Source organism: Heloderma suspectum, chromosome 3 (genome assembly GCF_057233095.1).
Source record: "Heloderma suspectum isolate Gila_16-S chromosome 3, 16-S_ref, whole genome shotgun sequence".
NCBI classification, from domain to species: Eukaryota; Metazoa; Chordata; class Lepidosauria; order Squamata; family Helodermatidae; genus Heloderma; species Heloderma suspectum.
The window spans coordinates 188,889,787-188,914,326 of record NC_139460.1 but is presented as its reverse complement, the minus strand read 5'-3'; the positions used below and the strand labels follow the sequence as shown (position 1 = coordinate 188,914,326).

Here is a 24,540-nt window from a genome sequence, read left to right as displayed (position 1 = left end):
TCAAACGCAAACTCTTGAGACCAGATGTCTTCGATTGCCCTGAAATCTGGAAAGATAAGTGCTTACACAGCAGTCAAAGTAGACCCTGATGGGGACTATTGTACCCCTGGAGCATTTGACCTGGAGAGGCTGTTTTGGAAAGGCAGCCCAAAGTATACACACGTCAATGAAGTCTGGCCCAACCTCTACATAGGAGATGAGTAAGTTATGCAAACATACATCACAATACAAAAGGCCTCATATAACCGTGGAGATCATGGCTTGTAATAACTGGTCACAGTGAAGGTGTGTCCCTGACGTCTTAGCCTTCGGCTGTGCTGTGGACATACAAGGCAGTGTGTGAATCTGGAGAGCCACAGGTGAACGACCAGAAAAGAAAGTCTTTTCTGGGGAGAACTACGTGGGAAAGTTTGGCAGACAAACAACTAGGGCACGTAGAACACTCCTGTTGTCTGGCTCCTGCCCCTGGTAAAGCAAACACAACCCTATTTTTCCCCATATGTTGCATTTTTGGAAAATGTTAGTGATGCCTTTAAAATATACACAGATAGATTTCAGCATTTCCCCCCTGGTTTCGGCATATATGATCTCTGAAGGCGTGTATGTGCATCTGTAGTACATTGCCTGCCAGTTTGCACACTGCAGCTGGCGAAGCTCCTCTGAAGCCCAGAAGCTGGTGTGAGACCAGCTCTTTATCAAACGGGCACTTTATACAAAGGCGGAGAAGGGCAGCTTTCAGCAATGTGAAAGAAAGCAAAGGAAGGGGAGACAGGCGGTGGAACAGTCAGGTGAGAGACTGCAGGCTTAAGAAGTACACAAAAAGTGTCCCTGTCTCACCTGTAATATGTCAGAGAGAACGCTGTGGAACAGCCATGGCCCAAGGGCTGCTGCTTTGGCCAGGGGTGTTGACCCTCTTTCAGCAAAAGGCCAAATTAAATTTGGGAGAAGCTCTTGAGGGTGCCACATTCCAGTGGTGGGTGGGGCCAAGGGCAAAACAGGACCAGGCCAAAGACAGAGACGACAAACGCCCGCATGTCAGAGCTCTTCCTGCCAGCAACGAAGCCTTCGGAGAGGCACTCCAAGCCTTTAGCACGGGGGGAGAAAGCATGCAAAAGGCAGGAAACCACTCCATGGTAGGTGGCTGGGGAAAGGGGGCGGGGCTCTCTGAGGAAACCCAGCGGGCCAGACTGGCCCCTGGGCCTGAGGTTCTGCACTGGTCTTAGACTGCAGGCCACCAGGAATGCAGAGCCTGGAGCCAGAGCAGTGCCGGCAGCTCATGGCACCTCGCCACACCTCCCAAGAACTAACTGGTGAGCAAGTTCTGTTTAAGAGAATAATGGTGCTTTAGTTTGTAGAGGAGGGGTGCACAACTCGTGTCACCCTGAAGACTTCAGAGGACAAGGTTTTGGGGGGCCCTGGGCAAGTTGCCCTCAATGGGGGCCTGAGCACTAAGTCCCCCCCCCAGCTTAGTTGGTCAGGGGCTGTGTGCCTGCCCACCCCTGTGGTGATGGCAGTGGCAGGGGCTTGGGGGGGCAGTGGCACTGAGTAGGGCTCTGGGGCATGCACCCAAACATGGCTGGAGTTGCCCCACTCTTCCTTCCTCCTCCAGGCTCACTTGCTGCTCCCTGGGCCCACCACTGCTGCTGCTACTAGTCCCTTTCCGGACCCCCAACCCGAAAGCAGGCAGGCAAAGGCACCTGGGGAAGTCAGCCAAGCAGGCAGGCAGCTGAAGCACTGATGCAGAGGTGGGCGTAAAACATGGTAGGGGGCTCCCTCCGCCCTCAGTCCCTGTGGGGCAAAGGAAGGGAGATGGGAAAGGGTGGCTGGCTGGCGGGGAAAGCAGAGGCTGGCCTTGCCTGGCCTTGTCAAAGGTGCTCATGGTCTGGGTCAAAGCTTGTGACAGTCCCCTGTGTGCCTGTCCCATCCAAGCGGGGCTCTGAATGGCTTCTCTACAGAGCCACAGCCTTGCCCATGATGGTGCCTCAGCAGCATTAGCTGGCCCGATGGTCAGGTGGCAGTGGTGGTGTTGATGGAGGTAGAGGCCCAGCAGCAGTGGCCCCTCCCAGGGCCTCTGGGCCCTGACACCTGCCCCAATATGCCATGTGCTGGTGCTGGGCATGCGGAAGACCACTTCAGGAAAAGCACTTCTGCTACAGTGAGCTATGTGTTCTTTTAATCCACCTTCTGATAACCCCCTTTTTCTTTATGCTTTTCTTCTTGCATGGTCTCTCTCTCTCTCTCTCTGGCTTGCGTTCTCCAGCACCACCATCTCTCAGGCACTCTCCTGTTTTTCTGCTCCCCCGTTTGCAGGTCTCCTTGCATTTGCTCTGCAGGGAGACCTGTGGGGCGGAGAGTAGTGAGGTGGGGAAAGAGAAAAAATGGGGGAGTAGTTGGGAGCTTAGTTCCCTTTCTCTCTTTTCCCTACCACACAAAACTCTCTGCATTCCCCTGCTGCCGCCACCGCATTTGGTAGTTCCCCCCTGCAGTCCCTCTCACTTTCCTGCCCTTTGGGCTGCTCCTTCTGTGTTCCTCCTTGCAGAGTTTGGTAGCAACAGCAGCACGCCAGGCTTTCACTTCCCCCATTCGTGAGGGAGGCTTTTGTGCAGATGCAGCGAGCCGTGCAGTGTGGCTGGCTGAACAGGCTGGAAAGAGAGGTGCCAACGCCACCAGGCACCTCTGAGCCCAGGAAGAGGAGAAACAGATGTTACGAGCCATGCATCCACAATTCTGTGAGTGGCCTGCCAACCCCTGGGAGCTCACGAACCAGAGCAAGAGAACAGGAGTCGCAAACAGGGAGTTTTACAAGGGAACGGCAGAAGAGGCCAAAAGGGGACAAGTTTGTGGCTTTTTGCAGCTTGGCATTTTTGGAACTGTTCGCGTTCTGTTTGTTCCTTTGTTTTTCCTAGGCACTGCTATGTGCTCTGGTACATGGTGTGCTTTGGTGGGAGGGGCTTCACTGCTTGGGATGAGCCACTGAGCCAGATGGGAGCAGGGCCAGCAGCACACCGGGCTATAAGCAGCCTGCCAGTCCCAGGGAGCTTGAGATGCAGAGGGAGCAAACAGGAGCCACAAACAGGCCATTTTACCTAGGAGTTTAGTGGAGGACAATGGAACCAAACTGCTGGCATGTAATATCAAAAAAGTGGCAGAGCAGCTTTTAAACTGATCTCGGGGGGTAAGTGGACAGGAGCTGGAGAGCTTTTGGTTGAGGATGAGCGGGGAAATATTTTAGATTGCCCAAATGGGCCAGAGAGGAAATAGGCCATAGCATGTTAGCCAATCAAAGAGGCCAAAGGGAAAATGTACACACCAAAGCCATTTGGAGAGGGCCCCTGTGTATAGGTATTCCTATGTTATTGCCAGAAACTCCCAAGCCAAGACTAGAGAGTTGGAGTGCTTGGTTTTAGAAGGGAACATACATATAGTGGGCATAAAAGAAACCTGGTGGAATGGAGACAGCCAAAGGGATACGGTCATCTCTGGCCACAAACTCTATGGGAAGGAAAGGGAAGGGCTTTTGCAGGGGTGGTGTCACCACGTACATGAAAGAGGGCATAGTATCAAACAAACTGGAAACCTTGAAAGGGGAAGACTCCTCCACAGAATACCAGGCCCCCAAAATAATGTAATACTGGGGCATGCTATCAACTCCCTGTCCCTGACCAAAATGCTCCTAAGATGGAGAAGGAAATCAGTGAGGCATAAGGTGGAGGAGGGAACATGATAGTCTCCACCACTTCCACCACTTCTGTTCTCTCTCATGGCTGTTATGTGCCTACAGATGTACAAGCACAGCTACATTGCAGACATGCACAGGAATACACTGATTGTAGGCATGGGGGCTGCCATCACATGCCCACTGTATTCATATTCATTAACATCCTGAGAGCTTTAGTTCTGCACTTAAACTCATCAATGCAAACAGAGCTATGTATATTCCATGGAAGCGCAGGAAGAGCACAAACTGTGGTAATGGCTGCAGAAATCATAATTTCACATTTCAAGTTTCTAGGACTTTTTGATGGTAAAGCTAGGTTTGAAATTAGTGCCAGCAAATTTTGATGAAATGAAGTCTCAAGCACCAGAGGGGTTATTTCCCAATATGACTATTTGTTGGGGGTTAAGTTTCATTACCCTGTATAATTTATCCCCCACACACACTACTTGAACATGCTGTGAAAAAAAAATGGGTATGCATGAATTTGTACTGTTTATACAAGTTGCAAAATTCAGCCTGCACTGGTACAGAATTTGAAGGGAAGCCCTGAATATGCCTCTTCCTGGAACGTTGCCATTTTTTTTCATGTAACAGTTACTGCCAGTGAAGCACTGGGTGCAAGCAAGAAATGTGACCCTTACATACAAGCAAGCTAAATTCAGCAGGGCTCAATCCACCATAGTGGAGCTCATTATCAATCACAGGGGAGGGGGTGTATATACAGGCTGTCAGCAACTGGGGCAGCTATGCCTTAGGCGCACATTGCTCTCTTGGTTTGATATTATTTATTAAAATATTCACAGTCTGCCTTTTGATTCACAGAATTTCCTAGACAGTATATTTTCCTGATTTTGAGCAGGAGAACACTGGTGGGGGGAAAACCCTCCCATCACATTTCTGCTCAGAATCACAGCTTCTGAAAGCTGCTTTACATTAAAAACACTGGGGGGGGGCATGCATTTGGGGGTGGGGTGTAACATCTCATCTGCCCTTCATTCATTTTGTAACAGCCCTCTTATACACATTGCCCAGAAGGAATGGAACCTTCATGAGCACTTTCAGACACAGAATGAACAAGGCTTCAAGTTTAATGGGAAGCTACCCTAGCCAAAGTCTTTTACTGGGGAACTGCTAAAGGGCAGGAATTGGAGACTTGTGTGTAAAAGGAGAAATTTAAAAATCAAGATGAGAGGAAGCTCCTTTTAAAACTGATGTAGGAACCAGAAGTCATATTGCCATTGTACAGGAACTCTGGGAAAAAACTGTTTTCTGACTTTTAGTTTCTACGCTTTCAGTTCAGTTCCCCTTTCCTGCATGTTAAAGCAAGATGTTTAAAAAAGGAGAGGACTCAACAGCATGGATTTCACTGTGCGGCAGCTTAATTCAAGATCAGAGCCAGCTGGCTAACACACCGCATCACTTTGGAAACACAGGCTGAACCCTGTGGGGGGAGGGGGAGAACCATATTAAGTTCCTCTAAGTTCAGTCATAAGGAGGCCCAGAACTGGCATTACCAGCAGGAAGCCTTGCACTGCCACATAGTTCAGTGGGTTTCAGGGAAAGAGTGTTTTGCTGCAGCAATGCATATAAGGGGCTACGCTTTCTGGCACTGCCTTTGTATATCTGCTTTTGCTGCTCATCAACTGCAAGAGGTAAAAAAAGAGGTTGGAGGGCTGTCGCTTTAGAGATGGGGAAGCCCGCCAAAATTCTCCAACCTCCACCTTGAAGCTCAGATTGCTTTGCTCCTGTTTTTGATTGTGATCTGTTTTTCTTTTTGTTTGAATGGGGAAAGTGAGCCTTTCCGTTCGCGTTTTTGAAAGTGCACACCCAAATGCAGACTCCCCCCACCCCGCATAGACTAAAAGATGAAGATAGGCCTTTTTTTGAAAAATGTGAATTTTTAAAAGTGTGCATATCCCCCCACCCCGAAAAAAATGCACTCACCTTCGTGTTTGTATTCATGGGTGCGAATGGGGCAAATTCAAGTAAAAAACGAAGCAAAAAGAAATTCACCTACATCCCTAGCCAGCTTGAAGAGTACTATATACTCCACTGAGCTTTCCTGTCTTGTGGTGCTACTATTAAATGCCAGGTCAATCTGCAGTAAGATTTAATTGTGCAGTAAGATTTTAATTCATTCAAGATTTAATTGTGGATGAGAGGGCCGATCTGGAGGGTATTACCAAGACTTGGGCGAGTGAGATGGGCGGAGTTGATTTGACACAGCTCTGTCCACCTTGGTACTTGGTGCAGCACCAGCATAGGCTGAAGGGCTGAGGGAATTCCTGTAGCCTTCAGGACTTGCATCTCCCTCACCAGGAAACCACTCCACCTTGGGGCAGGCCTTGGGTCGCACTTGGTGTTGGGCCATAGAGGCAGATTGAGGATGCTGCTGGTGAACTGCCCAGCCTGCTGCCCAAGAGCATCCCTGCCTGAGCTGGCAGAGGTGGCCTTAAGCATGACGGCTCTGGATGATACCAGCTTCCATGCTGAAGGAAATGGTGGAGCCTGGGACTGAGCATAAAAGGCTTCATTCGGGCCTCAAACTTTGTGATAGCAAGTTGCTCACTAGAAGTTCTCCTGGGTGCCTTGACTCCTTGCTGCCTCGCTTCTTGCTGCCTGGTATTAATCCCTGTGGGCTTCTGCTCAGGCGAGAACAGGACATGCGGACCGTGAAATGGACTGGACATTGGCTGAAGTGCAAATGGCTTAAGACTTGAAGTCAAGATGACCAAGCACGCTCTAGAGCACATCACTGTGCCTACTGCATGGCAACATGGGCTGCAAAGACGGCTTATTTTGCTGCCTCCATTGTGTCCTCAAGTAGCCACCCAGCAGAACTACTTCAGATGGTTCAGAGGCTGTTAACATTTTCTCCAATGAATGGAGCCCTGGAGCCCTCAAGGACCCGTTGTGACCTTTTTGAATCACATTTTCAGGACAAAATCACTAATCTCCATGGCAGACTTGATGCTGTTGTTTGCCCAGCTTCAGTCAAGGTGTCTGATGCTACCATCTGCCAGATTTTGTGGGATCAATTTCAGTTGTTGCGGCCTGATGACATGGACAAGGTGCTGGCAGCAATGCAACCAACCATGTGCCTTCTTGTTTTATGCCCTTCTTGGCTAATAAAAGCTAATCAGCTGGGGGGGGGGCAGGATGACTGGGGGGATGGTAAATGTGTCTTTTTCATGAAGGAGTGGTGCCTGCTGCCTTAAGGAGGCAGCAGTGTGGCTACTACTGAAGAAACCTGCTCTGGACCCAATGGTGTTTCACAACTGTCACCCAGTTGCAAATACCCCTTTCTTGAGGGAAGGTACTCTAGATGGTTGTGGTGGGGCAACTGCAGGCACTCTTGGAGGATACCAGTTATCTAGATCCATTTTAATCTGGGCTCTAGCCTAGTTAAGGGATTGAATCAGCCTTGATCACTCTGGTGGATGGCCATTAGAGCAGGGGTCCCCAACCCCTGGGCCGCGGACCAGGGCTGTTCCGTGGCCTGTTAGGAACCGGGCCATAGTAGGGGTGTGTGAAACCCCCTTACCTTGGGTCCGCGGGGGGGGGGGAGGCGATCTGTCCCTCCCCCCTGGAATCCTCGCTGGCTCCACTCTGCGGCAAGTCCACAAAGCTGCCAGCCAGCTAGAGCCGCTAGCGGACTTTCAACCGCTGGGACGCAAATGGGGTCCGCATAGCGGCCGCCATTTGTGTCCCTGTTCTTCAAGTAATAGGCTACGTAAATCTTTACGTAGCCTATTACTGCAAAGAACATGGACGCAAATGGTGTCCGCTATGCCATATGTGTCCTTGTTCTTTGTAGTAATAGGCTATGTAAAGATTTACATAGCCTATTACTTGAAGAAAAGGGATGCAAATGGCGTCAGCTATGCCAGACACCATTTGAGTCTGCAGTCCGGGCGCAGCAGGTGGACAGCAGCGGATGGACCCGGACCAGCCGCAGCCAGGTAGGTTCCGTCCCGGGGGGATTTCAGGGGGTGGCGGGGGGGTAGACCGTTCCACCACGGACTCCAGGGGGCCAGATTCTTTAGAATCTGGCCTCATTGGAGTCCGTGGCGGATTTCTCTGCCATCCTTATTTAGTCCATGCGTGGCCCGCCCATTATTTTATTTACCACTTCCGTCCTCATCTCTTTCCTGCACTGCACACTTGTCTCAGTCACAGTTTTGGTAAGCCCACAAGCTAACCCTAGCCAAAATGAGTAAAAAACAAACGTCGTTGGAGAGCTTCTTTGAAAAGGGGGAAAGACCCAATGATGAGACAGCAGAAGACTCTAAGACTGCCAACGAAAAGAAAGCTGCATTTAAAAGAAAATACCAAGAGTCCTACTTAAATTACGGGTTCATTGCAACAGGTGATTCACATTCTCCAAGCCCGCTTTGTATAATATGTGGCGACCGGCTATCCAACGAAGCCATGAAACCTTCAAAACTGCTTCACCATATGGAGATCAAGAACCCTGAATTAAAAGACAAGCCTTTGGAGTTTTTCAAAAGAAAAAAACATGAACACAAAGAACAGAAGCAATTGTTGAAGACCACCACTTCACCAAATGTGTCTGCGCTGAGAGCATCATTCTTAGTGGCTAACCACATTGCTAAAGCTAAGAAGCCCTTTACTATTGGTGAAGAGTTGATCCTGCCTGCTGCTAAGGACATTTGCCGTGAACTTTTAGGAGAGGCTGCAGTTCGAAAGGTGGCATGTGTTCCTCTTTCGGCTAGCACCATAACTAGACGAATTGATGAAATAGCAGAGGATATTGAGGCACAATTGTTAGAGAGGATTAATGAGTCATTGTGGCACGAAATCTAGCTTGACGAGTCTACTGATGTTGACAACAAGGCAACAATGCTTGTTTTTGTGCGATATAATTTTCAGGAGGATGTGCATGAGGATATGTTACGTGCATTTTTGTTGCCAACCAACACCACAGCTGCAGAACTATTCAGGTCTTTGAATTATTACGTATCAGGAAAACTGAATTGGTCATTTTGTGCCGATGTATGCATGGACGGAGCGGCTGCCATGACTGGATGGCTTTCTGGTTTCCCTACTCGAGTCAAGGAGGTCGCTTCTGAATGTGAGTCTACGCACTGTGTCATCTATAGAGAAATGCTGGCTAGCCGAAAAATGTCACCTGAACTTAACAATGTTTTGCAGGATGTGATTAAAATGATCAACCACATGAAAGCACATGCCCTTAACTCATGTCTGTTTGCGCAGCTCTGTGAGGAGATGGACACAGAGCACACACATCTTCTCTTACACACAGAAGTGAGATGACTTTCTAAAGGGAGATTAAAGGCCAGAGTTTTTGAGTTACGAGAGCCACTCCAGAGATTTCTTTTAGAAAAACAGTCACCACTGGCAGCACATTTCAGTGACACAGAATGGGTTGCAAAACTTGCTTACTTGTGTGACATATTCAAGCTGCTCAACTAACTCAATCTGCCACTTCAGGGGAGAACGACAACTGTGTTCACGTCGGCAGATAAAGTGGCTGCATTGAAAGCCAAACTGGAAGTCTGTGGGCGACGACTGAACATTGGGACTTTAGACATGCTTCAAACATTAGCCAAGATTTTGAAAGAGACTGAGCCAGGGCCTTCTTTCTCCCAGCTGGTGCATGATCACATATCTCAGTTCTCAAAAGAGTTTGAGCATTACATCCCAATCACAAAAGACCCCCGAACTGGGAAGGAATGGATCCGCGACCCATTTGTGAATAAGCCAGGTGAATTGACTTTGTCTGTGCTAGAAGAGGATCAACTGCTTGAGATCGCAAATGACTAGGGATGTCAGAGAATTCCTCCATGGACTCCAGTGAGGCCGGATTCTTTAGAATCCGCCCCCTGGAGTCCGTGGTGGAACGGCCTCCCCCCCCGCCACCCCGCGGAATCCCCCCAGGACGGACCTACCCGGTGGCGGATTCTGGCGGTGGCAGATGAAGCGGCGGCAGCAGCTCCACCCGCTGCCAGGCTGTTGCGGCCGCAAATGGCTGCTGTCATAGCGGCTGCCATTTGCATCCCTACGCTTGCCCGTGATAGGCTACATATATATTTACATAGCCTATCACGGCTAAAGCAGGGACGCAAATTGTGTCCCCTATGCCATTTGTGTCCCTGCTTTAGCTGTGATAGGCTACATAAATATATACGTAGCCTATCACAGGCAAGCATAGGGACACAAAATGGCAGCTGCTATGACGGCCGCCATTTCCGTCTGCAGCAGCCCGGCAACGGGTGGAGGCCCCACTGTGGATTGGCCCGGTCGGCGGCTCTGTAGACTGGCTGCGGAGCAGAGCCGGCTGGGCAGGATTCTGGGGGGGGAGGAACAGATCGCCTCCCCCCCATCAAGGATTCCGGGGGGAGGAACGGATTGCCTCCCCCCATCTGTGGACCCCAGTGGAGCCAGGTAAGTGGGGTTTTGTACACCCCTACAAATGACGGTGGCCTTAAAAGTATGTTTGAGACAACTTCAAATCTTCATACGTTCTGGATTAGAGTCAAGGCGGAATATCCTGAGATTGCCACAAAACAAAAGCACTGAAAAGCCTGCTTCCATTTCCAACATCCTATCTTTGTGAAGCAGGGTTTTCTGCAGTGACAGCAACCAAAACGAGATTACAGAGTAGACTGGACATAAGCAACACACTTTGGGTGTCACTGACTCCCATCACCCCCAGATAGGACCATCTAGTTGCAGGAAAACAGGCTCAGGGCTCCCACTGATTCTGCATTATGGTGAGTTGTATAATTATTTCATTATATATTACAATGTAATAATAATAGAAAAAAAGTGCACAATAAATGTAATGCGCTTGAATCATCCTGAAACCATCCCCCCCGGTCCGCGGAAAAATTGTCTTCCACAAAACTAGCCCCCGGTGCCAAAAAGGTTGGGGACCGCTGCATTAGAGGCACTGTGACCTGCAGGGTTAGTTTCAGAGTAACATTGGGTGACTTTTCTTCAGTTCCTTTGCAATTGAACTGGGGTTCTGCAGGGCACTGTCTTGTCCCCAATATTGTTTAACATCTATATGAAGCCACTGGAAGTGGTCATTAGAGGATCAGGACCATAGTGCCATAATTATGCTAATGACACACCGCTCTATCTCCCTGTGACATCTGAACTGAGTCAGGCTGTGCAAGGCCTGAATCAGTGGCTAGACTCAGTGATGGGCTACACGGAAGCTGAATCCTGGCAAGATGGTGTTCCTAAGTCTGGAAGATAGGCTTATTGCCTGTTCTAGATGGGGTTGCACTCTCTCTGAAAGAAGAAGTCCATAGTCTGTGGGTAATCCTGGATCCATCTCTGTTGCTGGAGGCCCAAGTGACTACGATGGCTCAGAGCGCCTTCCACCAGCTGTGGCCTCTCCTGGACAGGGGTAGCATGGCCACAATGGTACAGCCACTAGTAACCTCAAGACTGGGTTACTGCAATGCGCTCTGAGTGGGGCTGCACTTAAGGCTGGTCTGGAACCTGCAGCTAGTGCAGCATGAGCAGCTCAGCAGTCATCTGGAGTGGCCCCCTTTCAGCATGTAACTCCTTTGCTGAGGGAACTGCACTGGCTGCTACCAGGCCAGGTTTAAGGCTTTGTTATTGGTGCGTAAAACCCTAAACAACTTGGGGCCAGAATATTTGAGAGCGCCTTCTCCCTTCCATCCTGCTCAGACACTGAGGTCATCACATGAGGTGCTCCTGGGGGTTCCGCATGGATCTGCAGTCTGTTTAGAGTCCACTCAGAAGAACAGAGCTTTCAGTGTACTGGCTCCCTGTCTGTTGAATTCCCTGCCCATTGATGTCAGGAAGGTGCCAACATTGTGTGGTTTTCAGTGTCTGCTAAAAAAAAAAAAAATCATTTAGGGCTTCTCCACACAGAGCTTTTATCCTGCTGTTGAGATGGCTCTCTCAAGGAAGCTTGCAGGCTCTTTAGATGATGCTGTTACCCTCCAGGGTGTCTCCTGCCATTTTCCCCAGCCTATCCCATGTCTTCCCCAAACGCAAAAAAAGTGGTATTTTTTTCCACCCCATGGAACAGGACTGCCATGGCCTCCCTGTGAAATTCTCCAATAGCGGAAGAAACCGCTATGTCTGGGCAGCTGTGGGCATTTGTTTTTGATTGTTGGGGGCACAGTCAGGATGACGAAAGCATTGAGGATGGGCTGCGGGGTGTGTTGCACCCAGGAGATCCTGAGTGGGGATCCTCTTGACAACGCGGGAAGAACAGGAGGGAGGTTTCCTTGCACAGTAGGAGACCGAACAGATGTGACAGGCACGAGGGCAGGAATCGCCCACCAACTGCGCCCTCTCCCTTCCTTGCAAGGAGGGGAGGGCGCACAGTTGGAGGGCAACTCCTGCCTCCACTCAAGTCTTGCCAGGGAAGGACATTCCTTGATTCCCAGGTGTCTTCCATGTAAATGCTTGAGCACATTTCTTGATTGGAGGGAGAAGAGGGTAAAATGCCTCCCTCCAATGAAGAGAGACAGATCTGATCCCCTCACCCCACCAAGCTGTTGATTCAGAGTACCCCATTAAGTTCAGTGGGGCTTACTCCCAAGTAAGTGTGCAGAGGGTTGCGGACTTACAGCACGATCGTATGTCTACACAGAAGTAAGTCCCATTGACTTCAATGGGGCTTACTCCCAAGGAAGAACATTCCTAGGGTTGCAGACTTGCAGCATGATCTTATGTCTGCTCAGAAGGAGGTTGTAGCTTTCCTGGGGGCTGCGAGGAGACAGTACAGCACAAGCTAAGAGATGAAAACAAGACTCCCCCCCCCCCGCCCCGCTCCTTTGCACACATGCCAGGGAGGGAGAGAGGGAGGGAGGTGCTCCTTCGATTCAAACCATGTCTTCTGAGCGGCTCCCATCTAGGATGGCATGGAAGAAGGTGGGGCAGACGTCTGCACAGGGTTGGCCTGTAGGTGCAGACAGCCAGTGAATGGCTGGCACTCATGCCTGTGGAAACACCCCTACGATTGGGAGGCAAGCCAGCCGCGATCTCTTCTCCTGGCCCCCCTTACGGGGTCACTGGGAAGCCAGAATAAGGGGGGAGAGCAACAATGGCGCAGCGGGCGGGGGAAGAAAGCCAGCAGATGGGAAGCCTCCTGTGGAAGCACCACGAGGCCCAAGCAAACCTGCCTGGAAGGAGGGTTCCCTCCACCTTCAGGCTGCCGACTTCCCCCTGCTGGGAGGAGTGGTGGGACGGCGGAGCCATCAATCATGTGACAGGAACCAATGATCGGCCTTCTGTCCCGAGTTTTCCGCGCAGCCATGAAAAGGTATAGAGCGGAGGGAGGGAAGCGCTATGAGAGATGCCTGTATACAGGGCCAGTCCAAATCCCAGAAAGGCTCGGGAATGAAAGGGACCGGGTTGTAGTGGCATAAAATGCCAGGTGTGAGGAGAGCCTTAAGCAAGCTTTCCCTGACTGACCAGCCAAGATTTTACTGATGCAACTTGATTTTGAATATTTTAATTCTTTCATATTTGATTTTTCCCCTTTACTGTTCAACACTTGGGAAACTTTTTTAGATGTAGAGCAGTTTATGAAAATAAATAAATATTCTGTTAGTATCTGTAGAAAGTACGAATGAGAAAGGGATCCGAAGACAGAGGGACCTAAAGAGGAGATCTAGAATATTTATTTTCCTATAAGGAACAAATGGACTTACAGGGGACCAGTGTTCCCCTGCACCCTTCAGTTATAGGCCTACTCTAATTGCTTCTTGATGCTTTGTTAAAATATACAAGATTCCCACCCAACCTCCAAAGACCAAACTAGAGATTACCAGGGAAACAGGGTTTCCAATCCCATTTCCCTTGTCACTCTAAAGCAGGGGCTGTGTATGGGGGGGGGGGGCAGTTGCAGGGGAGAATGTTTGGGTACAGGAGAAGTTAAACACTCCTGCCTGCTGGTCCTCTCATATGAATGCCCCCTACTGCTGGATTTTCCATTATCTTAGCAACCACCACGTATCTCCAAGACACTATTTTGCTCTTAAGACTATGAACATTTCTACACTAGACTAAAATTCCACAACTTTACTGGGGTTTTCTGATTCCATTTTAAATGCAGGATCACGATGGGCTCCCTTTACATGTGCTTCCCTCCCCCCCTTTCCTCCTTATCTGTGTTCTATGTTTCATTATACAGCCACTAGATGGTGCTGTGGTCGAGCTCCTGTTATTGCGCAACTTCCTCTTTTCACAAGGAAACTCAATGCATGGTAGCTTGATAGCTCCAAGCTACCAATCTTTTGGATTGGTTTACATAAGTTTGTGCTGCAAGTCTGCAACCCTAGGAATGTTCTTCCTTGGGAGTAAGTCTCCAATCTTTTAAAAAATGGGATAAAGGTCGTTTAGTGCGGGAGACACCCTGGAGATCGACGACGTCATGTAAAGGACCCGCAAACTTCCATAAATGAACAATCTCAATTGCAGGATAAAAGCGCTGTGTGTGGGAGCCCTATATCATCTTTGAAAACTGGATGCATGGATGGATGTTTAGGAACCCAAATTACTTCTCCATAGGCTACATAAATGTATGGAATTCTGCCTCAGTTATTAAATTCTAGGGATGTACGAAAGTCACTTACCTTTCCGCGGATTGTTGATGGTGGGGGGGGAGGCGTTCCGTCCCTCCCCCCGGAATCCTCGATGGGGGGGGAGGCGATCCGTTCCTCCCCCCCGGAATCCTCCACGGCCGGCTGTGCTCCGCGGCAGCTCCTATGCGCTGTGTGAAGAAGTCCTTCCTTTTATCTGTCCTGAATCTCCCATCAATCAGCTTCATGGGATGACCCCAGGTTCCAGTACAGCATTTCCCACACATTTTTAGAAACATGAACGCTCCTCAGCCATCACAGAAAAAATGACCTACAGTAGAAACATAGTTGGTTTCCTGTAAAATGCAAAGCAGCAACTGAGTTTGAGCAAAAGGAATCATTGCTGTTTGAAGAATTGCCACAGAGCTGCTGCAGATCCACTCGTGCTTTATTTCTCAGTCATGGACTTAGTCAGCAGTGGACTCTCAATGACATGACTGGAACTGGCTCTGTTGAAAACCACGGGCTACCCACTCCAACACAGAATTAATTATATTTAGGGCTCTTCTTGAAAATTGACGCAAGTGTGCTTGGATTGAGGTGATGTGAGATTAAAGTTCTGTGTGTGGCATTTGATCTCTAATGGCTCATTCGCATGTGCAACTCATCACTGGATAAAGCAGTCCTCTGTCATTAGGTTACTGAAAGTAACCAAGATGTTTCCCATGCACTTTTCAAACAGCCTTTTCTGCTTTGAAAACAGGAAAACGGCACTTGATCGCTACAGCCTTGAGAAAGCTGGCTTCACCCACGTCCTCAATGCAGCCCACGGCCGGTGGAACGTGGACACGGGACCAGAATACTACAGTGACATGACCATCAAGTACCATGGGGTGGAGGCAGATGATCTCCCCACTTTCAATCTTAGCCAGTTCTTTTACTCTGCTGCCGAGTTCATCGATAAAGCTCTTCAGAATGAGACAAGTAAGGAAAATGGGATGCAAGCTTGGCATTATTTGCAACGGCCTATGCGGCCTAGGCCTGCCTCACCCAAGACAATAATCCAACAAGGATATTCTCTGTAATTTGTGATCAGTGGAATAAGTAGATGGGGTGGGGGGAGATCTCTTGCAGCTACCGTTGATCCTACAGCCCCTCCAACCCCCATCTAGATCACAGCCATTTAGCACCACCCCTTCTCATCTATGGCCATATCCCCTTTTAAAGGGGACAGATAATAATCAGAATGAAAATACCCCTTGAGATATACAGAGGCCCTCTCTGTCAGCCCTGAGCATCTACAGCCTGTCCCAACACGCTAAGAATTAAGTAGCAAGGATTCCTTCCAAAGCGGATGGCAACGTTCCCACACAGGCCTAAGCCCCAGCGCCTCTCTTCTTAATACTTCAGCACTGGGGTCAGCTGCTTCAGCTCAGAATCTGTAAAGCATAATTATAAACTTACAGCAGTGCTCCAATACCAGCAGTTCCCTATGCCTGGTTGTACCCGCTCGCTGTCATCAGTGCCCACGATAAATGCCCATGTCTGTTTCGCCACACAGACCCTAGTGGGGGCCGACCACCCGTTGGAGCTTACCATCACACGTGGACATAGTCATGTGCGCATTTGTCATGTATTATACAATTCCTACATGAAGTGATATCTGTGTGGGGAAGTCATCTTTCGTAAAGCGGCTCTCAGTTGACAGGCATCAGAAGGGTTGACTATTCCAATTCCTAGCTAAGTTGTACACTACACCTCTAGGGAAATGGCCATAGTTCAGTGGTAGAGCACACACTTTGCATGCAGAAGGTCCCAGGTTCGATTTTTGGCATCTCCCGGTCTGGCTAGGAACGAATCCTGCCTGAAACCCTGAAGAGCCGTTGCTGCCAGTCAGCGTTGACAATACTGGTCTGTCTCAGTATAAGGCAGCTTCCTATGCTCCTAGCACTGGTTTATTTTACCTAGGGTTTTTTTTAAAACGCTTTAAAATTTGTGACATGACAGCTTCTGTTAATAAATATTAAGTCTTGTTTTTAGAATAGGAAAATGTCTGATTAAAAACAAATAAGGGGCAGATGATCCAGAATAATAATTCTGTTTATGGGTTCTATCCAATGGTGTTGTTCCATTGGTGGAAGCAGTTCTCTCAGTTCTCTCTCACACCCAGCCACCTGCTTACCCTCAAAACCTACTCTGGAGGGCTAGGAAACCCTCTGTAGCAGATTTTTGGGTGGTACAGAGGGCTGCAGGGGGGAGGAGAGAGGGAGAACGTTCCAGTGTGCTAGTAGATTTCCAACAAATCCAACGTTGGATTTAACCCAGTGTCTGTGAGCATGGTAGAGGGTTCAAAGCAAGGGTCAGCAGCCTGGTTCCCTCCAGATGATTTGGACTACAGCTCCCACAGCCCCTGCCCTTTGGCCATGAGGGCTGGTGCTGATGGGAGTTGTAGTCCAAAACACCTAGAGAGCACCGATTGCCCACCACTGGTTTAAGATGTTAGCACCTTTACACGGAGCTCTTTTCCTGCAATTGAGATTGCTCCTTCACGGATGTTTGCGGGCTCTTTACATGATGCTGTGACCCTGCCGTTACCCTCCAGGGCATCTCCTGCACTAAATGCCCTTTGTTCCGTTTTTAAATAGATCGCAGATAATGAGCTATCAAATCACCCCATTGTGTTCCGCTTCAGTTTCCTCCATGAAAAGAGTTAAAGCGCAAGAAGAAGAGTGAGATCAATGACAGATAATGGAAGACTCCGATACAGGGAGAAGGGGGAGGGAGGGGAAGGGGGGAAGGAAGCGCGTGTAAAGGGAGTCAGTCATGATCCTGCATTTAAAGCGGAAGCAGAAAGCCCCATTTTAAATGCAGGATTCGAGGCAGGTGTAGAGATGCCCTAAGCCAGGGCCAATGTATTCCTACAGTCAATCTCACAGGAAATGGAGTAGTGACACACAGCATACACACCTCAGTGCACAGTGCGTTATCTCGAAAATTTAAAAATGGGAAATAGCTCAGTTTATTTCAGACCAAATCCAATTTTGGTATCCCTCACCTTCTCCCTTTCACCCCGCTCCAGTTTCCCAAACCCTTCCCCCTTCCTTTAAAGCCGTACTTACCCAGCTGCGCCAGGAGAAGGAGCACTGATGAGGCCATGGAGAAAGGGAATCCCCCCCCCCCGGCTCCCGGAGTGCTGCTCAGCAGAATGCCAAGACCCACAGATCCAGTCAATGCCTGATAAGTGCTCCGGCCAAGGCCCCAAGCAATACCTTACACGTCATAGAGAATGCAACAGGCAGGGCTTATGAAAAGCCGATCAAGAGAAGTTTATGCGAAGAGGAGTTTTTCACTCTTCATGCGTACTGAACATTGCTTTGAATGAAGCACAATATGAGTTAAACTGTTAGAGAGCCCAGGAATGACCGCCTTTCTTATTTAAACCTCTCTCAGCTAGGCTAGCTCATTCCCTCCAAAGCATTTAAGATTATTTAGGTATGAGTGAGCAGCAATAAACTATGATTTATTTTAAACAGGATGGAAGAAAAGTTACATTTTTGCTGACATGATGATACTTTGAGGCCTCCCGAAATGGAGTTGCAAAATCTGTATAGCCTTGCCAGGTGATCCAAGGTTATGACAGATGGAAATAACTTTAGTCACAAAACATGAAATGGACAAGTAACTAGGGCAAATGGAAAAAAGAAGAGCCCTGCTGGATCTGACCTTCCTAGTCCAGCATTCTGTTCCCACAGTGGCCAACCAGATGTCCCAGCAGGAAGCCCACTAGTAGGACATGAATGAAATAGCACCCTCCCCAGCAACTGGTATTCAGAGGCATACTGCCTCCGATATGGGAGGTAATATTTAGCTATCATGACTAGTAGCCATTGATAGACCATGAATTTGTCTAACCCCCTTTTAAAGTCATCCAAGTTGGAGGAATGGAATGAATATAGGATTCTGGTATTTAACCTCTCGTTCTGACTCTTGAAGAGCCTCGTGTGGCGCAGAGTGGTAGGCGGCAGTATTGCAACCGAAACTCTCCCCACGACCTGAGTTCGATCCCAGCGGAATCCGGGTCTCGGGTAGCCAGCTCAGGTCGACTCAGCCCTTCATCCTTCCGAGGTCGGTAAAGTGAGTACCCAGCTTGCTGGGGGAAAGGTAGTCACGACTGGGGAAAGCAATGGCAAACCACCCCGCTATAGTCTGCCATGAAAACGCCAGCAAAAGTGGCGTCCCTCTAGGAGTCAGCAATGACTTGGTGCTTGCACAGGAGGAACCTTTCCTTTTTTCTGACTCTTGAGTCATGTTTCAAAACAAAACATGTTTTGAAGGTTGTCTTCACAAATACAATTGCTGGAAGGATAGGCAGGCTCAGGACTGTTGTAATATTTTCTCCTGCAAACATTATAGAGCAATGCTGCAATGAAGCGTGTAACACACAGAATTTACTTAACACTGTGCATCTTTCACAAGCTCTAGATTTCAGTTCTCTGCCAGTGCTCCCCAGAACTACTTCACTCCATGCACTTGGTTATGGAACTCTTTGTTTCCTACCATCACTACAGTGGGCTTTTCTACATGAGGCTTTAACCTGCCACTTTACTGAGGCTTCTGATTCCACATTCTTTTTGGGATTAAGATCAGCTTCTTTGCATGTGTCTTTTTTCAGGGGTTTTCTTTCTCTGCCTTTCTGTATGTTCCTAGTACACAACTACTAGGTGGCGCTGTGGTACAGCAGAATTGTGCAAATACACGAGGGTTTCATGCTGCCATTCACACACATACCAGACTTTCCATGCTTTAATAGTTGCAAAGCACAGGAGAGGCCCTGGAGGATGACCACATAATGTAAAGCACCTGCAAACTACTGTGAGTGAGGAATCACGAGCGCACAATATATGCCTCATGAAGAAAGGGTCAATGTTAATATCCATCAGCCATATAAAAATGCATGGGTGAGGGGCAGCTACAAATAGCACAAGGGTCATATATCAGCCAGTATCCTTACCCTAGTCCCCTAAGGCTTAGGACCAATGTTGGAAGACATAGCATCACTGAAGCTGCCCTGACCCAGATGGTGGCTGGACAACTAAGGAAGATGCAGCACTTCCTTAGTGCTGGCCTTGCATGTTGCACAAACTGACTCAGCCGGTGCTGGGAGGAGCTGCTCCTCCCAGTGTCAGCTGAGTCCCCTGGTGCTCACATTCCTGGTGTTATCTCTGGGGGCAGGGGAGTGAGGCCTGCCTTCAGGGGGAGTTCCTCCAGGAGGGAGCCAAGCCCCTGCACTCTGGAGGAATCCAAGGAAGCTCCATGGGCCAGATGGGGAACTGTACTGCCCATACCGTACTGCACTCACTGAGGGCCAATTTGCACATTACATCAAGCAGGGCTTCCCAGTTCTGTTGCAACCTGCAAAGCAGGCACCCCCATGTCCATGAACTGCAGGTGAACCCCAGAGAACTTGGAGCTCATGGTGGTGTGGGGTGGGGAGGTTACAGGAGAAACAAGTATACAGCGCCATGAAGGTAATGTTTGAGACAGCCTTCAGAGAAGAGTTAGTGGGGAGGCAGGAAATGTGGAACAGGCAGTGGTAAGGAAGGACGAGAGCTCTCTCCACCCCTCTCCTCTCCAACTTTTGAGTGACGTTAGCTAGTGTACTATCCAAGCCAGCTTTCCCCTCACATGATCCAATCAGCGCCATGCTTTATTTCAACCTTCACACAAGCAAGAAGAGAATGAAATCACTTTGACAGCAGAGAAGTGGAAACATTAAAGCCTTTCTGATACCAGTTTGATTGCTACAGCTCACCATTTGCTGACCTTCAGTGGTGCCCTGGTTCGAAACGGAGGTCCATAAAATACTACGAAGTGCTGAAGCCTCAACTGGCTTTTAAGTTCTTATTCCTCTCTTTCCACAAAATAGCCTCCACAGGAAGGTTTTTGCAGCAGAAGCAAGCAGAGAAATGCAAGACATCACCTGCTGACCTAAAAAGCTCTTAATATCATAGGGCCACTTATCAGATTTCCAACCTCCTGTCAGTGCCGGTTCCCCTCTGTTTAGATCAGCTGTCCCCTTCACAAAAAAACTGTCTGGGTCTTTAAAGGTCTTCTGCCTTTGCCAACTGCAATCCATCGCTACAAGTTAATCTCTTGTTAGGACTAGAAGAGTGAGAGAGAGAGAAAAGATGCTGACCTTAAATATTATTTTTCTATTTTTCCCAAGCTTGGTAGAGACAGGTCTTGCAAGGAAATAGTGGGAGGGGACACCCCCCCATACAACTCACAGTTCAGAGGGTGACTCCCACAAGCCAATCTGGCATCACTTATCTCCTCCATTGGTCTGGCCAATCTACGGCTCCTCCTCTACCTTCTTGGCCCCATTTCACTTCCAAAATTATAGACACTCAACCGCTTGGCTTCAATATTACAAAGAGGAGGATGCCCTGTACAGATTTATTTTATTTGCATAATTTCCCTATGCACTCATGTTTCAAAATGTGGAATTCTATGTTCAGGAGGTAAAGCAGTTGCAGGCAGGCTTGGCACTTGTCTTGCTGGCTCCAGAGATTAAGAGTTCATTTGATTGTTGTTGTTGTTCAGTCGTTCAGTCGTGTCCGACTCTTCGTGACCCCATGGACCATAGCACGCCAGACCTTCCTGTCCTGCGCTCTCTCCCGGAGCGTGCTCAAGTCCATATTCATTGCATCGGTGATGCTATCTAGCCATCTCATCCTCTGCCGTCCCCTTCTCCTTTTGCCTTCAGTCTTTCCCAGCATCAGGGTCTTTTCCAGGGAGTTTTCTCTTCGCATTAGGTGGCCAAAATATTTGAGCTTCAGCTTCAGTATCTGTCCTTCCAATGAGCACTCAGGGTTGATTTCCTTTAGGATGGACTGATTTGACCTCCTTGCAGTCCAGGGGACTCGTAAGAGTCTTCTCCAGTGCCACAGTTCGAAAGCAGAATTCATTTGATACCCCCCGTTATAAGATTCACCAGCTCCTCCTCCTCCAGCCACTGACAGCACCAGCTTCTTAGCATCTCACCAAGCTTTAGCAGCCATCAGATTCTTCCTGAAGTGGGTCACCACCAGCACTTGCCTAGTATGGGTTTTTGCTGCACTTCCAGGAGTGTGGCTCTTCTCTGGCAGGAACAACATAGCAGCTAATGCAAAGAAAGAAAGAGAGCGAGAGAATGCGAGCGCAAGCAAGCAAGCTTGGAGTAAGACCTATGGGTTGGCAAACATCCTCATTCGTTTCCCTGTAAGATTCTTCCCCCACCTCCATGTATCTCTAACATCTTTGTGTCTTTCTGGTGGATAGCAGTGTTATAACCTGCTTTGAGAACCAATTTTGGCTGAAAAAGCAGGGTATAAGTATATTAAAAAGAAAGGCTACATTAACTCTTATGTCACCTAATTTCCTAATAATGAGATCAAACAGAAAAGGTGCAAGTTATTTATTCACTACATCCCCAAAAGGGGGATATCTTTAGTGTTAACATTTAGAGAGCATTTTTCTCTTTATTAAATATAAGAACTTGCATGTAAATTTCCTTTCTCTAAAGTTCTTATAGCTTCCCCCACATCATAGTAAGAATGTGCTATATTTGATTGGGCGTTCATTTGTACCATTGCCATATATGCAGCCAAATGGTTACTTGGAAGTAAGTTTCCCTGTGTTATTCCAATGTATTTGTGAATTGGATTGCAGCCTAAAATATCTAAGGGTGTAACAGTCACACACATTTAAAAGGACTAACATGGGGAATTTTTTAAAAGCATAATTTTCACCACTGAAATACTGAGAGATTTAGTCTCAGCCTATGCAGTATGTTTGGATTTACATATCAGCAGGTACTTGTCCAAGGCTGAGCCAATTTCTCAAGTTAGTCCAGTCCTGAGAGGCTGATTTTGACTAACTTCATTGCATAAGCATATTCGTAAATAGGAATTGCCCAACCAGGGCAAATGTAGAAGGGCTTGTGGTACAGATTCTGAATGGTTTCTCTGTCTCTTTTCTTCACTTTTACAGACAAGGTTCTAGTGCACTGCGCCATGGGCCGCAGCCGCTCCGCTGCCTTGGTTCTAGCATATCTGATGATTTACAAGAACATGACAGTGGTTGACGCCATAGATCAAGTGCTCCAACACAGGTGCATTCTCCCAAACCGCGGCTTCGTGAAACAGCTCAGAGAACTGGATATAAAGTTGGCCGTGGAGAGGAGGGCTGCCACAAACGGGATAGACTCTAACAGAGAACAGGAGGCCGGCACGGAGATATAACATTCCCACTTTTCCAGAAAACAAGCAGCTAAAAGAGAATCAGGGTGTTTGAAACAAACAATTAGGTCAACAGAGTCATTTGTTACCAAGCGAGGGTGCATGGGTGAGGGGAGAGAATCAGTAATACTTCTGTTGCCTTAAGAGTATTTTCAGCTTGAAAATACACAGAGAAGAAAGATTGCAAAGGAATCTTAATAGGGAACTTGAAATACAGAAGACAGCTCTCTCTTTAATGCTGCTCTTCAGAGCTCTGCTTCACAGAGGAGTGGTTTGGTGATGAAATCTGGCAACCTGTATGTATGCAGTCACCAATACATAGTGCATAAAAAGAAAGGATCAACTGGGATTTACAGGGACCCACTGCTGGACATAAGAGTAGTCACTTAGTTTAATATTGTGGGGTTGGGAGGCACTGCAACTGCTGCAGTTTACAGCAAAAGCAGGACATACATGCGCATGCATGCGCACAAACACTTTTTCTATGCAGCACCCCCCACCACCTCCAATACATGTTGGTAGGGCTGAGTGGCTGCTTTAGATGGACCTACCTGGGTCATTTGTCTCCTAGCTGGATTTCTTTCTAGTCTCATCTTCAGTAACAGTATATGGGACTATTTTGTTCATTTTTATCTGTGCAAATACTTGTGCCTGTGGCCAATGGCCACATTCTTTACCTTAAAGGAAAAGGCAACAACTCTTTAAAAGCCTTTCAGCACAGCACACTCTCTACAGGTGCTTCCAGACAGAGGGCTCCTAGTACTAACCGTAAAAAAGCATTGTTCTGCTATTCAATCTGTTTTTCCTTAACCGTTTTTTTCTGGTAAGAAAAAAGATGGAAGAGGTGGGAAAAAACCTAAGGGGGCTAGAAACCAAAGATGCTGTCATCCAGCTAGCCCGCACCCCATAAAATTCCATGATTGAGGCAGTGAAGTAGCATAATAAAAGCCTTGGCTGGAAACACCCTGCATTAAACTGTTCTGCATACATCTTATGATGCCTACGGAAATTATCAATCAGCACTCAGTTCTGAAAGTTAAGGAACATAATTTTCTGTGGCTGAGTTACCTGCCCTTAACTGCTCCAGGTTGTGCATACATAATCTATGGCAGCCTTCCCCAACATGATGCCCTCCAGATGTTTTGTGCCGCAACTCCCATCTTCCCCAGCCATTCATTTATTCAATTTATGGTTTGCCCTATAGCTGAAGCTCTCAGGAAGATGTACATAACACATATAATAAACACAATAAAACTGATGATAAAACCAATAAAATTACTTTTTAAAGAATTTAAAAGAAGCAACAACCATAACATTAAAAGCAGAAAATAAATATCAAAGTAGGTAAAAAATCTGAGCAGCTCAAAACACAGATCACAAAGGGGTTCCTCTCTCCACCGCCTCCCCAAGGCCCTAGTAGCCTCCAGGGCAGGGGGCAGGGTCTGCAGGAGCCTCAGCCTTCGCGCGCTGGATGGGGCACTTCCATGAGCTGGGTTAGGCCTGTGGGCTGGAAGCTCCCCAGCCTTGCTTTAGCAACAAAGATGGAACTACAAGCACCCCCATGCTACAAACGTGATCCTTTGGGACAGGGGTGCACAACCCCCTGGCCCGAAGAGCTGCATCCAGTGCCTGGCTAGGTAATTGGGGGCTGCACACATAGTTTCTCCACTGCCACTAGTGGGATTTATTTATTTATTTATTTATTTATTTATTATTGCATTTATATCCCGCCTTTATTCCTCTTGCAAGGAACCCAAGGCGGCTTACATTATCCTCCTCCTCTCCATTTTATCCTCACAACAACAACCCTGTGAGGTAGGTTGGGCTGAGAGTGTGTGACTGGCCCAAAGTCACCCAGTGAGCTTCCATGGCCGAGTGGGGACTAGAACCCGGATCTCCCAGCTCCCAGTCCAACACTCTTGCCACTACACCACACTGGCTCTCTACTCTCAACACTACTCTCACACTGGGATGTGGAACCTTT

At 48.2% G+C, this 24,540-nt stretch overlaps 1 protein-coding gene across 1 annotated transcript; it reads left to right on the top strand.

Annotated features, from left to right (window-relative positions):
- Positions 1 to 24: 24 nt before the first annotated feature.
- DUSP29 (dual specificity phosphatase 29) lies at positions 25 to 23,525 on the top strand. Its single transcript, XM_084845200.1, has 3 exons — positions 25 to 200; positions 15,041 to 15,261; positions 22,309 to 23,525. Exons 1-3 carry the CDS (start codon positions 25 to 27, stop codon positions 22,557 to 22,559), a joined length of 648 nt encoding a protein of 215 aa, XP_084701326.1. The 3' UTR covers positions 22,560 to 23,525.
- Positions 23,526 to 24,540: the final 1,015 nt, after the last annotated feature.